The sequence below is a fragment of the Helianthus annuus genome, chromosome 14, assembly GCF_002127325.2.
Source record: "Helianthus annuus cultivar XRQ/B chromosome 14, HanXRQr2.0-SUNRISE, whole genome shotgun sequence".
In the NCBI taxonomy this organism is placed as follows: Eukaryota; Viridiplantae; Streptophyta; class Magnoliopsida; order Asterales; family Asteraceae; genus Helianthus; species Helianthus annuus.
Window position 1 is genome coordinate 30,522,860 of NC_035446.2, and position 16,734 is coordinate 30,539,593.

General features: G+C 40.9%; 1 protein-coding gene across 1 annotated transcript; it reads right to left on the reverse strand.

Moving 5' to 3' along the window:
- Nucleotides 1–200: 200 nt before the first annotated feature.
- LOC110885275 (extensin-like) lies at nt 201–9,534 on the reverse strand. The gene is made up of 2 exons (XM_022132959.1): nt 9,381–9,534; nt 201–496 (listed from the first exon to the last, which is right to left on the reverse strand). Exons 1-2 carry the CDS (start codon nt 9,532–9,534, stop codon nt 201–203), a joined length of 450 nt encoding a protein of 149 aa, XP_021988651.1.
- Nucleotides 9,535–16,734: the final 7,200 nt, after the last annotated feature.

The following is a 16,734-nucleotide window of genomic DNA, read 5'->3' on the forward strand; positions in this document are numbered from 1 at the left end:
TCGATGGTAGTGGTAGTGGCGGTGGTCGGTGGGTGACGGTTGTTAGTGGTGGTGGTGGCAATGGTCGGGGTTCTACGGTGGCAGGTGGCGGCGATGGTGGTCGATGGTGGTGGCGACAATGGTGGGTGGTGGTGGTCAACGGTAGCGAATGGTGGCCGCGGAGGATGGTGGTGGTGGTTGGCGGAGGGTGGCGGTAGTGGTCAGGCGGTGCTCGGTGGTGGCGGGTGGCGGCGACGGTGGTCGATGATGGTGGCGACGACGACGGTGGGTGGTGGTGGTCGACGGTAGCGGGAGGTGGCCGCAGAGGATGGCGGTAGTGGTCGGGGTGGCAGTGGTTTACGATGGCGGGTGGCAGTGATGGTAGTCGATGGCGGTGGCGGCGGGCGACGGAGAACGGTGATAGTGGTCGGCGGAGGTTGGTGGCAGGTGGTGACGATGGCAGGTGGTGGTGGTGGTGGCAAATGGTGGAGGTGTTGGGCGGTGTTTGTGACGTAGGCTGAGAGAGGGAAGGAAATGAAAAAAAACAGAGGGAGTGGATGGAATGAATTTGAGAGAATGAAATGACTTATTTAATGAGTGATTCCATTACGTTGACCAACCAAACACACTTTTTTTTTCATTCCCTCGTAATAGTTCATTCAATTCCACCTCCCATTCCTGCATACCAAACACAACCTTATTGTCATGTCAACTTCCCTCTTCAACTTCGGTGTTGCCCTTAATCACAAGGGGTGGTTCAAAGAAACCATTTTTCCAAAAACAAAAGGAAAAATGTTATGATTGGTGGGAACCCCTCTCTCTCCTCATCCCTCCTCTCCCAACAAACGGTGCACACTTCCCGATTTCCATGTTACCGCACGATGAGAGAAGGGTCAGCGGCGGTGTTGTCGCATGGTGAAAGCACCCACCCCGTTCACCCTAAGGGTGCACGGTATGGCTTCGGTGAATGGTTCAGGGATGCCATTCACCGATCGGTGAACCATACCCCCTAAATCGGTGACCCCCATTCGGTGAATATGGATTGTTTTTTCGGTGAATAGTCACCGAAGTGATTGATGAGAAAGGTGAGCCATTTTTCGACCGTTGCATATATAACTCAAACACCCTACAGTGATTGAACCATACCTAGTGATTGAGTGCAAAATGGGGAGTGGAATGAGGAGTTGACATGCATAATATTATTGGGTAGAGAATCACTCAATCACCCTAGAGTGATTAACCATACCCCGACCCTTAGACTATGGGGTATGGGGCGGGGGTTTGGACGTGGGTTGGGGTGTGGCCCTTGGGGCTTGGGTTTCAAGCCAGGCGTGGGGCGGTCTTGACAAGCTGACATGGCGGGCTCTCAACGGACAAACCAAACTAGCCGTTGGCCAACGACTATGATAATTTTTTTTTTCACTATAAAACTCGCATTTTTCTTCCATTTTTTACCACATTCAACCACATCTTCTATAATCATCTTCAATTCTCCTTCTACAAAACGAAGGGTAATGATACATTCATTCAAGTTAGATGACATTGCATGCAAGTTAGATACATTCAACGTCTTCCAACAATAAAGGGCGAACAACGAAAGAGCAAAGAAGCTAGATGTCACACCCCGATTTCCACACGTTTCACTGGTGGGCCCGGTGGGGGATTACCATGACGTAGTTAGCAACAATATAGTCAAACCACACAATATTAAATGCACAGCGGAAGCATAAAGATAGATATATTTCAACCATCGAATGTAATATCCAAGTATCACAAGTAGTCGAAACAATCCACAGGGGATCAAAATAAAATAAGAAATAATGTTCAACAGATAGTGGCATCCCAAGCTTGCAAGACTCTAACGATGCTAAGGAGTGGCCAGCCTATTTTGTGTAGAACCAGCATTTAATCTTTTTGGGGAAAATACGTCAGTTTACACTGGTAAATACATTCAACCGACACTTTTGTAAAAGGTTTAATAGAATTGATTTGAATGCACAAGGCACAAACTCTTTATAACTTGGGATAACTAATCAAATTTAATCTTGTAAAAGAATTACATGTTCACTATGCGTTCAGTCGCCCGGGTCGTGCCGGATTTAAGGTTAATTGACACACCACATAGCATAAAACCGTGGCGGGAAAACCAACGGTTATACCTTTATAAATATGGACACATTGTCGGGTGTACGCCTACACCCGCGTGTCAAGGTCGTGGCCATTTCTTAAAATGATGCCAAGGATATCTGGGACATGGTCATTAAACTCCCAAAGGCGTAAAGCCAACAAAACCAAATTTTTAAACAAGTCACATTGATAATACCCAACTACTGATGAGTTAGGGTCAATTGCCCGACCAAGCGGTATTTTATATACCGTACCCCAAGCCCGTATAAGGGGAAATAAGTTAAAAGTATTTACCTGAGCAAGTAACAACCACAACAAGCAAATGCAAGTATCTTTTACTGGTCTCCTATTCTGGAACGAAGGTTTATAATAACCTATTAGAATCCTAACGGGTCTTTAATTTAGCCTTAGCTTAGACCGGTCAGTTTCAAAGGATAAATACGGTTTAATCGCATGAAAGGAGAAAACCGGGAATGGAATGTGGTTTGGACGCAACAAGTTCGGAGACTTGTTTCTTATGGGTAGACTAAACACATTCTGGATTTTGAAGTAAAAACGATAAGGTTTGACCTCTTTCGGCTAATTTATGTAAACTAGTTACATAAACCGAACCGACGCGTAAAAGGCGTAACGGGTAACTGTAGGTGTCCTACACAGGTTTCCTAAGTTAATATGCTCTAAAAAGGTTGTGGTATCAGTAGGATACCTTCCATTATGCCCATAACGAGTTAAATCCCAATATACGCCCCGTAGGGGTATTTCAGTTATTTTAAAGGTTATAAAAGAGATTTCCGAGTTCTACAGGAAATCTGAGTTTTCTGAACAGGTTATAAAGTTTAAAATACTTCAATTATTATATGAAATCAGTAGCAATTGGATTCGGGTCAAAATACCATGTAAAACTCAATTTATGTCCGAAAAGGGCATTTTTGGTATTTACCGAATCATGGTCATAACCGCAGGTTATGAGCAGGTTAAAAATAATAAAAAATCTTTAAAAATCTTTAAAAATCCCAAAATATTGTTTTACATCAGTGTGTAAAAGGTTTGGTGTCGAAATTTGGGTTTAGATAGGCTTTATGCTAATTGTGCCGCTTTAATTACTAAAGTTTCCTTAATTGCACTATTTAGCATAACTCCTAATCTAGACCTCGGATTGATATGAATTTTAGGGACATGCTTAGAAATCAGTAACTAAGGTTATTGTCCTTTCACATGTCCAAAATTCTCGTTTTAAAGTCAAAAGGGCGTTATGGTCAACATTTAAGCATATAACGGAAATGTGTAAACGACTCGGACAAACAACGAACCGATCACAGAGGGTTATACCATCATGTAACCTGGTCCTAAGAGAGTCCTAAGGCATATCTAAATCATACCATAACGGGTCAGAACTGAAGTCAAAGAAAAAGTCAAAGTTATGCGACTTTCGGTTCCGAACCGGGTCAAAACAGTAAATGGTCGGATCAAACAAGCTTAGACCAGTTATAATACTTATTATCATGTTATATAAGTGGTAAAACAGGTTATACGCCATCTATATTGTTAGTTATGCATTAAATCGCAAATTAGCATTCTGTTGACTTTTTCTAAGCAACTTTGACCCGACATTTGGACTAGTTAGAGTGGGAATCAGAGGGTGCCCTTTTAAGGGTTTAATGCCCACATAATTACCAACATATAACTACTCTTGATTCGACTAATCACTGGACCATTTGTGATTTATGGTTAAGTCAATCAGTCAATCGTTAATTACGACGGATTGACTTTTAAGCTATATCTAAGCAAAAACTTAACTAAGAATGGTGGAGCACACTTACAAGAGTCCTATGCACGACCAGGGATGAGTAGTGAAGACACTTGAGCTCCAGAGATGATCAGAAGTGTTGAAATGAGGTGTGGTTACAATGTTGCATCTCATGGCCTTTATATAGTAAACCAATCACCTTTGATCATTGACAACTAAGTCTACAAGTGTTCTTAGATCATCAACATGTGTCCCTGAGTGCTAGGGGTCGTTTAGGGGGCGCCCATGCTCATAATAATGGTTCCTAAGTCGGTTAAAACACTCAACAGTGCTTCTGTCCGAAATCTCTGCATCTGGGAGGCTGACGTGGCCCGCGTAAATGATACTTCAACTCTTACGCGGCCCGCCAGAATCCTTCTGACAGAGCCCATATCTTTACTGCTATCGCGGCCCGCGTAAGCCCCTTTGCAACTTTTACGCGACCCGCCTGAAACCTGTTTGCAAGATTTTCAAATCTTTTTCATAATTGCAGTTGGCCTTTGGTGTTTTGAAGGGGTAAGTTTGCACTTTGGGCCTCTTTTATTTACGTATAAGGGCCTTGTGACTTTTACTCGCGTCGTTAAGTCCTCGGTTATTACTACCCGAAAAGTCCTAACTTTCAATGTTGACGCTTTTAACCCCTTATGTACGAATTTGATCATAACTTTCTCATTTTAAAACGGAACCTTGCGAAATTTATATTGTATATTCTAGTGAGCGTAATTTACTGTTACAGTGTCTCGGGTTTGTTAAAGGGTCACTCAGAGGTATAACTTAAACATGTTGACACATTTAACCCCTGTAGTTTGTAATCTCTCACTTTCTTCTGCATTTCATTCTGTATGATCCATGATTCATTCGTTTGAAGGTACGAGCATCATTTAGGGTTACTGTAAAATATATTTATCCCACGTTGACATTTTGAACCCTCGAATTCACACACTTTCTATGTTTTTCAACTTTAGTCCTTATTTAGTATTTATTACCACGTGTCAATACTTTATTGGATGCAAAATTTCGAGGTGTTACATCCTCACCCCCTTAAAAGAAATCTCGACCTCGAGATTTATTGAAACAAATGAGGGTACTTTTCTTGCATCGTGGATTCTACTTCCCACGTGTACTCGGGACCTCTACGGGCATCCCATTTTACCTTCACAATCGGTATATACTTCCTGCGAAGTTTCTTAACCTGTCGATCCTCGATCGACACAGGTTTTTCAACAAACTTTAAGCTCTCATCGATGTGTACATCTGTATGCGGTATAACCAGTGATTCATCAGCGAAACACCTTTTCAGATTACAGATGTGGAACACATTGTGAATACCACTGAGCTCTTCCGGTAAGTTTAATTTATAGGCAACCGATCTGACACGTTCGATTACCTCGAAGGGTCCAATGTATCTCGGGCTTAACTTGCCTTTCTTACCGAATCGCATCACCCCCTTCCAGGGTGATACCTTAAGCAATACTTTGTCGCCTACTTCGAAATTGAAAGGCTGATGCTTCAAATCCGCGTAGCTTTTCTGCCTATCTCGGGCAGCTTTCAATCGATCGCGAATTTGGACAATCTTGTCCGTTGTTTCAAAAATTATATCAGGTCCTGTCATTTGGACATCTCCAACTTCTGCCCAACAAACGGGCGTTCTACACTTTCTACCATATAAGGCTTCGAAAGGAGCAACCTTAATGCTCGTATGGTAGCTGTTGTTATATGAGAACTCGACCAATGGTAGGTGGTTATCCCAACTACCACCTAGATCGATCGCACATGCACGAAGCATGTCTTCCAACGTTTGGATTGTACGCTCACTCTGTCCGTCTGTCTGAGGGTGGTAAGCCGTACTGAAGTTTAAACGTGTGCCCAAAGATTGTTGGAAACTTTTCCAAAAGTGTGACGTGTACCTGGTATCTCTATTAGAGATAATAGACACAGGCACGCCATGAAAGGATACAATCTTATCTACGAACAACTGGGCTAACATATCGGAGCTATGAGTCTCCTTAATGGGTAGGAAATGTGCTGACTTAGTCAGTCTATCGACTATTACCCATATGGTATCGTTTCCCTTCCTTGTCTTTAGTAACTTGGTGATGAAATCCATCGTCACCATTTCCCACTTCCACTCGGGAAGTTCAGGCTGTTGTAGCAAGCCTGACGGCTTTTGATGTTCAGCTTTTACTTGCGCACAAGTCAAACATTTTGCTACATAGGTGGCTATAGACTTCTTCAAGCCTATCCACCAAAAGTTTGCCTTCAAATCCTGGTACATCTTATCAGCACCAGGATGAACGGAATATCGGGAACTGTGGGCTTCCTGAAGGATAACGTCACGAAGACCTCCGTAAACAGGAACCCAGATCCTTCCATTAAATCTCAGAATTCCGTCTTTGCCATGGGATAAGTGTTCTTCAGTTACCCCTAGCTTTTCGTTAGGATAGTTAGCTTCTGACACAACTTCTTTCTGTGCAGCTAACAATCTTTCATTCAGACTGTTCTTGATTTCAATGCTCTTGGCATTGATCCTTATTGGTTTCACTCTTTCTTTTCTGCTCAAGGCATCTGCGACTACGTTGGCCTTGCCTGGATGGTATCTTATTTCACAGTCATAGTCGTTCAGAGTTTCTATCCAACTTCGTTGCCTCATATTCAAATCTTTCTGGTTGAACAGGTGCTGGAGGCTCTTGTGATAAGAATAGATCACAAATTTAATGCCATACAAATAGTGCCTCCATAGCTTTAGTGCAAATACAACGGCACCCAACTCTAAGTCATGGGTGGTGTAGTTCTTTTCATGCACTTTCAACTGACGTGAAGCATAGGCAATCACCTTGCCCCTCTGCATAAGCACACAACCCATCCCGGTGTGTGATGCATCACAATATACTACAAATTCTTCCATTCCGTCTGGCAATGTCAATACAGGAGCATTGCTTAGCTTCTGTTTAAGGATATCAAAAGCTTCTTGCTGCTTAGGGCCCCAATTAAACTTTATATTCTTTCTAGTTAAAGAAGTCAGGGGTGCAGCAATTCTTGAGAAATTTTCGATGAAGCGTCTGTAGTATCCTGCTAGACCTAGGAAACTGCGAATCTCCGTAGGCGTCTTCGGCTCCTGCCAATTCATGACGGCTTCAACTTTGGTGGGATCCACCTGGATACCACGCTCACTGACTACGTGTCCAAGGAATTGAACTTCTCGTAGCCAAAAAATTCACACTTAGAAAATTTGGCATAAAGCTTTTCTTGATGAAGCAGTTTAAGAATACATCGAAGATGCTTTTCAAGGTCAGCTTGACTTTTTGAGTATATGAAGATGTCATCGATGAAGACAATGACAAATTTATCCAAATAAGGCTTACAAACGCGATTCATGAGATCCATGAATACGGCAGGTGCATTAGTGAGCCCAAAAGGCATCACTAGGAACTCGAAATGACCATAACGAGTCCTAAATGCAGTTTTATGCACATCTTCGTCCTTGACCTTCAATTGATGGTAGCCTGACCTTAGATCAATCTTGGAAAAGTAGCTTGCTCCTTGCAACTGATCGAACAGATCGTCGATCCTAGGCAAAGGATACCTATTCTTGATAGTAACTTTATTAAGTTCCCGGTAATCGATGCATAGACGCATCGAACCATCTTTCTTTTTGACGAACAAGATTGGGGCTCCCCATGGAGATGAACTGGGTCTAACAAAACCTTTGGCTAGCAGATCATCTAGCTGCGTCTTCAATTCCTTCATTTCGGGGTGGGTGCCAATCTATAAGGTGCTCTTGCAATAGGTGCTGCTCCTGGAATGATGTCGATACTGAATTCCACTTGCCTCTTTGGTGGCAAACCAGGCAGTTCTTCCGGGAAAACTTCAGGGTAGTCAGAGATGACTGGGATGTCTTCAATCTTGGGTTTCTCTTCACCAATGGTCACCTGTGCCATATAAATGACACATCCCTTCTTCAAACATCTGGATGCCTTTAGCATAGACACTTGCGCAGGCAATCCATGCCGAGTATCTCCCTGAGTGGTAAGTGGTTCTCCAGACGGAGTCTTGATCACCACTTGTTTCTTGTTGCACACAATCTGAGCTTGGTTATGCGACAACCAATCCATACCCAACACCATGTCGAAACCAGCTAGTCTAAAGGGTAACAGGGATAAAGGAAATGAGTGGTTCCTAATGGATATGACACATCCATCTAGCACGGTTGAGACTGTTTCCATAGTCCCATCAGCTAACTCTACCTCAAAATTCATATTCAAGGCTTTAACCGGCAATTTTAATAACTCACAAAACTTACTATCCACAAAGGATTTATCTGCTCCAGAATCAAATAATACTCTTGCGAATACATCATTAATGAGAAACATACCGGTTATGACGTTGTCATTCTGGATAGCCTCTTGAACATTCATCTGAAAGACCCTGGCATTGGTCTTTTTCCCTTCTTCAGCCTTTTTCACTAGCTTTGGGCATTTAGTCTTGATGTGCCCTTTTTCATTGCAACTATAACAGGTTGCATCCTTTAGTTTCTTGCACTCAAGAGTCCTATGCTCAGAGGACTTGCAAATCCCACATGCCTTCGGCTGGGATTTCTGTTCATACCTGCACCTTCCGAAATGGTGCTTCTTGCAAACATTGCACTTGGGCCTATCGCCCGACTGTCAGTCATTCTTCTTGGTCTCTGATCCCTTCTTGTGGTCACGATTCCCCCGATGCTTCTTGCTTGACCGACGTGAATCGTCATCTTCACGTTTCCTTTTCTCCGTGTCAGCATTTCTCAATGATCTCTGTCTCACTGCATCTAGTGTGAGAGATAGAGATATATCTGCTACAGATCTGAATGTAGCGGGCCTAGAAGCCTTCACGCTAGCTTTGATTTCCGGGGCCAGACCCCCAATGAAACGCGCGATCCTTTTGGGTTCCGGGGTCACAAGGTACGGAACCAATCTGGACAGGGTGTTGAAACTCGTGAGGTACGCCTGGCAATCCAGGTTCTTCATGACCAGTGACAGGAAATCAGATTCTATCTTCTCAACCTCGTGTTGAGGGCAATAGTTTTCTTTGATGAGAGCAATAAATTGCTCCCATGACATGCTGTACAAAGCAACCTTCCCAGAGGCTTGAACCAATGATCTCCACCATGCTAGGGCTTCACCCTTAAATGACTGGGATACAAACTTCACCACATCCCTCTCAGCACAACCACTAATGTTCACAACTGTGTCTATTTCGTCCAGCCAGGTCATACAATCCACAGTGCCTTTTTCCCCAGTAAAATCTCGGGGCTGGCAGGAAACAAAATACTTATATGTGCAACCCTTGGCGCGAGGTGCATCATCAACCACCATTTTCTTAGGACGGACACTATTCTCATTTGATGAGTGCCGATCGTCATCTTTCTTAGGTTTAGACTGGGTCGAGGGTGGTTTGCTATGAGATGCAGAATGGGTTCTTGGTTTAGAGTGTGGTGCAGATCGGGTCCTACTTTGAGACTCGCTATACTCTTCATACTGCCGTTCTAAGGCCGTCTTAACAGCGTCGTCTACTAAAGCTTTTAATTCAGCACTCGTTATATTTATTTGGGCGTTATCATTGTCATCCTCCTTTGAATGACTATTAACTCCATTTGGGTAAGCCATTGCAATCTTGATCTGCTACAAAGAATATGACAGAATTTTATTTAGGAGTTTATTATGGAATTGTCTTTTATGGCAATTCATTAACCATGGTAAACATAGACCATATTTGGTTAATTTGTTACTCACTTTTATTTAGGATTTGAATATAACTTATCCTATTTACAAACAATATTGTTAGTGGCACAAAAGCCTAGTCACAAGGACGTTTTATATTATCAGCCAGGATTTCAGAGAATCAAGGCATGAAGGTTTGAATCATAGTTCTTTTAGCTTTTCTGACAGGGAGTCATAGACTACAACTGTCCTTTGTCTTATATGACAATAAGTATGGCCCGTAGGCACTACATCACTAATGGATGTTTGATAAGTAATCATCTTAATTGATGATTTTAAACCCATGATTTATAAATCATTAATTTAGGTTTTGGAATCCTTTGAAGGATTCTTATATAAGAATGACGCGTGTGATTTTAACGGATCACGTCTTGCCAAGAATGTTAACATGTTTACAGAGGTTAACAGGAATCTGAATCTTTTAATCAGGTCTTACCATCTTGGCCGGGTCTTATAATGACACCAGGCTAGGTTTCACCATTAAGATTCTTTATTTAGGCAAATTAATTTAAAAGGAATGATTTTTGATTTATTTATTTCATATAATTATGCATATAATGACAGAGATGAAATTTATAAAATTAACATTCCAATACATATAAAAGATTACATACTGCCCTAAACGGGACTTTGAAATAGACAAAATACCTATGCAAAGGTTTATGAGAAAACAAGTCCACGCAGGGACCATATACAATGTGACACCTGTGTCACCACGACCATCAAACAAATACCAAGCCAATGAAATATTGTATTTCATACTTGGGATCGTGTGTAAATATGTGTATCTTTTGCACATATCAATTCTTGTTCAATTTCAAACTCTACAACGCTTTCTGGGGAATTATACGCAAACTAGTGCGTAAACGTACTCAGTTTAATGCGACAAATACTCCGGAAGACCATCATATACTTAACATACCTTAAATAACCTTTACATAACTTAGAAATAAGTTTTGAAGGCTTTGGTATGGCAATAACAAGTTAATTCGCTTACAGGGACTAAACTTGACAAACTGCAAAAGTATGCCAATTTGAACTGTAACGAACATTCCGGAACATGTCCATAAGTTAAACATACCATAAATATCCTTTACATAGCTTAGAAATAGGCTTTGAAGGGTTGGGTATGCTAAAACAAACTTTTGGATCATTCAGGGACTAAAAGTGTCAAAAAGTGCATAAGTTTGCACTTTCGCGCATAACTTACGTTCTGAATACATCCAGACATCCAAAAATTTGTGTAAGCATCCTTATATTATACCTTAGTGTTTGGCATGAGAAAAATCCATTCGTCGCGCCATTTGGATCGTTTTTCGTGCTTATGCGCATTCCGTCGTAATTAACCGAACATCGCATTCGGCCAAACGAACCAACACCCGACATATTTTCGAGCATGTTTCATGTCCACAATGTTTAGGCATCATTTTAGGGCCTTAAAGTTGGCTTTAGGGGCCTTAGAAGTGTCGGAAATGGCTTAAACATGCAACAGGGACCAAAACTGCCATTTCTGAAAAATTGTGCAGATCAGGCATGCCCAGGCGGCCCGCCTGAGTTTTGTGCATATCCTGACGTGGGCCGCATGGCCCCTGCAGATGCAGAAACTTGTTTTCTTGGATGAACTTGGCCTTTCAAACACTCCAAAGGGCAATGCCCTTTCACAATCTCAGGAGCTAAGGGTCATTATGAGCCACCACAACTTTGCGACAAGTGTACGGCTTGGATCGTGACACGATATTCAAGAAACGATCCTAACGGTCTTGCTTTTCCTATAAATACCCCCCCTCCTTTTGCTAAAAACCCACAAAATCTGATCTAAAGCTCTAAGTTGAGGCCTTTGCTTCATACCTGAGCTCCTGGATCGAGATTAGCTTTCGGGGACCCTTCGTAAGTGTTCTTTCGTCCTTTTATTCGCTTTTCGAGTCCGAAAGTCAACATTTTGTTTGACTTTCTGCGTTGACCAGCCTATGGTCAACACGAAGTTCAATAGAACTTCATAACGTGAGCGTGATCACGATGGTTATAGTCCGTAGTGACTATACCTACTGATTACCACGTTATCTAGGCTCAGTGACGAGTCATAGTTTCGGCCAAAATGCGCATTCTTGCGTATTTTGTAACCAAACTACTCGTGAGCATCAAAGCCATTTGTTTTGATGCCAAACCTGTTTTCTAAACTTAGTTAAGCATGTTCTAACATGCTTAGCTCGTCACTTTTAGTTTAGTGTTTATTTAGGGTCGTAAGGTAAGCGATCTAAACCATCGTTTATACTTTCGAACCCGGCCCATTTTGTCGATCATTAGGATCCGACCAAACACATTAGGTGACCATAGCTGTAACCATCCGAGGTTATACCTTGTGGTCACGATGTTAGCGTCCCAAACGCGTTATACGCGAACGACGCGTTAAGGTAGCATAAGCTACCTAAACGGGTCGTAATGGGTCGCAAGCACTTAGGTTAGGTTTCATTTTAGTATGTAGGCTTTGTTAAACCATATTTCACAAGTCTCCATGCTCGTTTGGTTTACGAACCCGCGTACTATCCGATCTTCCGATTTAGGTCCGGTATATTAACATAGCTACCTATTAGGTGCCGTTTGATATCCCGTGATCTCTAGCATTGTGTGATTATTACACAAGAACTTCAAAGCAATCTCAGGTGAGTACATTGAACCCCTCTTTTACTGTTTTCCAAACTGTTTTGGGGTGAAACACATGTGCCTACTTGTTACTTTCATGCTTTCCATGTTTTCACATCATATACTTGCTATATTCGTTAATACATTATAGTACATGATTTCATTACATTTCATGCTAGGTATGCCTATTGTATGCGTACTTAGTACATTGCTTTACATTACGTTTTATGCTATGTATGTCCATTGTGTGCGTACTTAGTACATTGTTTCACATTACATTTCATGCTATTTATGCCCATTGTGTGCATACTTAGTACATCGCTTTACAATACATTTCATGCTACGTACGCCCATTGTGTGCATACGTAGTACATTATTCTACATTGCATTTCTGTTGCATATGCTCATCCAGCATATGAACACATTATACTACATTTTGAACTGTTGTAACCATTTGACTATGTGAACCGTCTAAACCCTTTGATGATATGAACCGTTCCTAACCATTGAACCGTGTGAACCAGTTGTATCTGTTGACATGATTTACATTTGACAATAGATATTCGACTATACATGAACATTTCTACAATTGTTAAACACTTCATCTTGATGGTTTGGTTTGAGCAAGTGATCTAAGTAACGAGGCATGTGTAATATGATACAAGCATGGTGGATACGCCACTGGTACTTCCTATATATAAGTGTTTGTATGGTATTACATATCGTAGCGTTACTTGAATCATTTCAATTTGAGACATATAACATTTTATACAAATAACACACTTTTCACGAGACATTGATTTACAAACGACTTATCTTATACAAACTCATTTTACTTGGTTATCCATTTAACCACCCAGTGTTCTCTTATTTTTACATATCATCTGATCCTACCGTTTTTTTAAATGATTTACAAGATAAAACAAAATACAAGGTTCATGACCAAACATTTTCTCAAAACATAAGTCATGAATTCCGTTTTCACAAAACCAATGTATCTCACAGGCATTTTTATGCTGACGTACCTATTTTCACATGTGTTTTCAGGAGATGATGCATAGGACTTATCAAGACATACTTAGGCGGACATGTGCTTTAGTGACTTAAAACGAGACAAGAACTAGTTAGTTGATGTTATGTACTCTTTGGTTCTTGTTTAAACAATGTATACTTTCATTTTTGATTAATAAAACAAAACTTCATTTGCCACGGATTTGAAACAATAAATTCTGTTACAGCACTCCCCAATGTTTCCGCCACGATTTGTATGTTCCTCGTGGTCGGGGTGTGACAAAAAAATCTAGTTAGGAATATCATGTGATGATATAGCTGAAAGGACTCCTTGGTGGCCTAACTAAGAAGATCCCCTGTCGAGCTAATAAAAAGGAACCGATGGAAGTCTAGTCACCCTCATCACAAGTTTGATATCCTTCCCCAAAACATTACAAAACAAACTGTGCGGACTGTGCAAGGGATTACGTAATTATGGATGCATACATAATTATGGAATATAGTGCACAGAAACCACAGCAAGTATTGTCGTGTATCTAGAGTTAACCCTATTCATTTTCGTTTCTGAAGAAATTGTGGAGAATGACTCGTTCCGTTCATTTTCGTTTCTGAAGAAATTTTGGAAAATGACTCATTCCGTTCATTTTCGTTTCTGAAGAAATTGTGGAAAATGACTCGTTCCGTTCATTTTTGTTTCTGAAGAAATTGTGGAAAATGACTCGTTCCGTTCATTTTAGTTTCTGAAGAAATTATGGAAAATGACTTATTCCGTTCATTTTCGTTTCTGAAGAAATTGTGGAAAATGACTCGTTCCGTTCATTTTCGTTTCTGAAGAAATTGTGGAAAATGACTCGTTCCGTTCATTTTCGTTTCTGAAGAAATTGTGGAAAATGACTCGTTTCGTTCATTTTCGTTTCTGAAGAAATTGTGGAAAATGACTCATTCCGTTCATTTTCGTTTCTAAAGAAATTGTGGAAAATGACTCATTCCGTTCATTTTCGTTTCTGAAGAAATTGTGGAAAATGACTCATTCCGTTCATTTTCGTTTTTGAAGAAATTGAGGAAAATGACTCATTCCGTTCATTTTCGTTTCTGAAGAAATTGTGGAAAATGACTCATTCCGTTCATTTTCGTTTCTGAAGAAATTGTGGAAAATGACTCATTCCGTTCATTTTCGTTTCTGATGAAATTGTGGAAAATGACTCATTCCGTTCATTTTCGTTTCTGAAGAAATTGTGGAAAATGACTCATTCCGTTCATTTTCGTTTCTGAAGAAATTGTGGAAAATGACTCATTCCGTTCATTTTCGTTACTGAAGAAATTATGGAAAATGACTCATTTCGTTCATTTTCGTTTCTAAAGAATACCCATTAAAGAAAATGACTCATTCCGTGCATTTTCGTTTCTAAAGGATACCCATTAAAGAAAATGACTCATTCCGTTCATTTTCGTTTCTAAAGAATACCCATTAAGGAAAATGACTCATTCCGTGCATTTTCGTTTCTAAAGGATACACATTAAGGAAAATGACTCATTCTGTGCATTTTCATTTCTGAAAATTTTCCATCGAAGGGAAAATGAATATCCTTGATTCTTCCTTCATTTTTCTGAAGAGTCTCCGTTAAGGAAATGACAGGATATTGCCTTGCATATCTTTGGTGGTTATTTGACACAAAGTCACAAATAGACTCCTACGAATAAATTTCGGGACAAAATTTCCTAAAGTAGGGGAGACTGTGACACCTGTGTCACCACGACCATCAAACAAATACCAAGCCGATGAAATATTGTATTTCATACTTGGGATCGTGTATAAATATGTGTATCTTTTGCACATATCAATTCTTGTTCAATTTCAAACTCTACAATGCTTTCTTGGGAATTATACGCAAACTAGTGCGTAAACGTACTCAGTTTAATGCGACAAATACTCCGGAAGACCATCATATACTTAACATACCTTAAATAACCTTTACATAACTTAGAAATAAGTTTTGAAGGCTTTGGTATGGCAAAAACAAGTTAATTCGCTTACAGGGACTAAACTTGACAAACTGCGAAAGTATGCCAATTTGAACTGTAACGAACATTCCGGAACATGTCCATAAGTTAAACATACCATAAATATCCTTTACATAGCTTAGAAATAGGCTTTGAAGGGTTGGGTATGCTAAAACAAACTTTTGGATCATTCAGGGACTAAAAGTGTCAAAAAGTGCATAAGTTTGCACTTTCGCGCATAACTTACGTTCTGAATACATCCGGACATCCAAAAATTTATGTAAGCATCCTTATATTATGCCTTAGTGTTTGGCCAGAGAAAAATCCATTTGTCGCGTCATTTGGATCGTTTTTCGCGCTTATGCGCATTCCGTCGTAATTAACCGAACATCGCATTCGTACGGCCAAACGAACCAACACCCGACATATTTTCGAGCATGTTTCATGTCCACAATGTTTAGGCATCATTTTAGGCCCTTAAAGTTGGCTTTACGGGCCTTAGAAGTGTCGGAAATGGCTTAAACATGCAACAGGGACCAAAACTGCCATTTCTGAAAAATTGTGCAGATCAGGCATGCCCAGGCGGCCCGCCTGAGTTTTGTGCATATCCTGACGCGGGCCGCATGGCCCCTGCAGATGCAGAAACTTGTTTTCTTGGCTGAACTTGGCCTTTCAAACACTCCAAAGGGCAATGCCCTTTCACAATCTCAGGAGCTAAGGGTCATTATGAGCCACCACAACTTTGCGACAAGTGTACGGCTTCGATCGTGACACGATATTACAGAAACGATCCTAACGGTCTTGCTTTTCCTATAAATACCCCCCCTCCTTTTGCTAAAAACCCACAAAATCTGATCTAAAGCTCTAAGTTTTGGCCTTTGCTTCATACCTGAGCTCCTGGATCGAGATTAGCTTTCGGGGACCCTTCGTAAGTGTTCTTTCGTCCTTTTATTCGCTTTTCGAGTCTGAAAGTCAACATTTTGTTTGACTTTCTGCGTTGACCAGCCTATGGTCAACACGAAGTTCAATAGAACTTCATAACGTGAGCGTGATCACGATTGTTATAGTCCGTAGTGACTATACCTACTGATTACCACGTTATCTAGGCTCAGTGACGAGTTGTAGTTTCGGCCAAAATGCGCATTCTTGTGTATTTTGTAACCAAACTACTCGTGAGCATCAAAGCCGTTTGTTTTGATGCCAAACTTGTTTTCTAAACTTAGTTAAGCATGTTCTAACATGCTTAGCTCGTCACTTTTAGTTTAGTGCTTATTTAGGGTCGTAAGGTAAGCGATCTATACCATCGCTTATACTTTCGAACCCGGCCCATTTTGTCGATCATTAGGATCCGACCAAACACATTAGGTGACCATAGCTGTAACCTTCTGAGGTTATACCTTGTGGTCACGATGTTAGGCGTCCCAAACGCGTTAT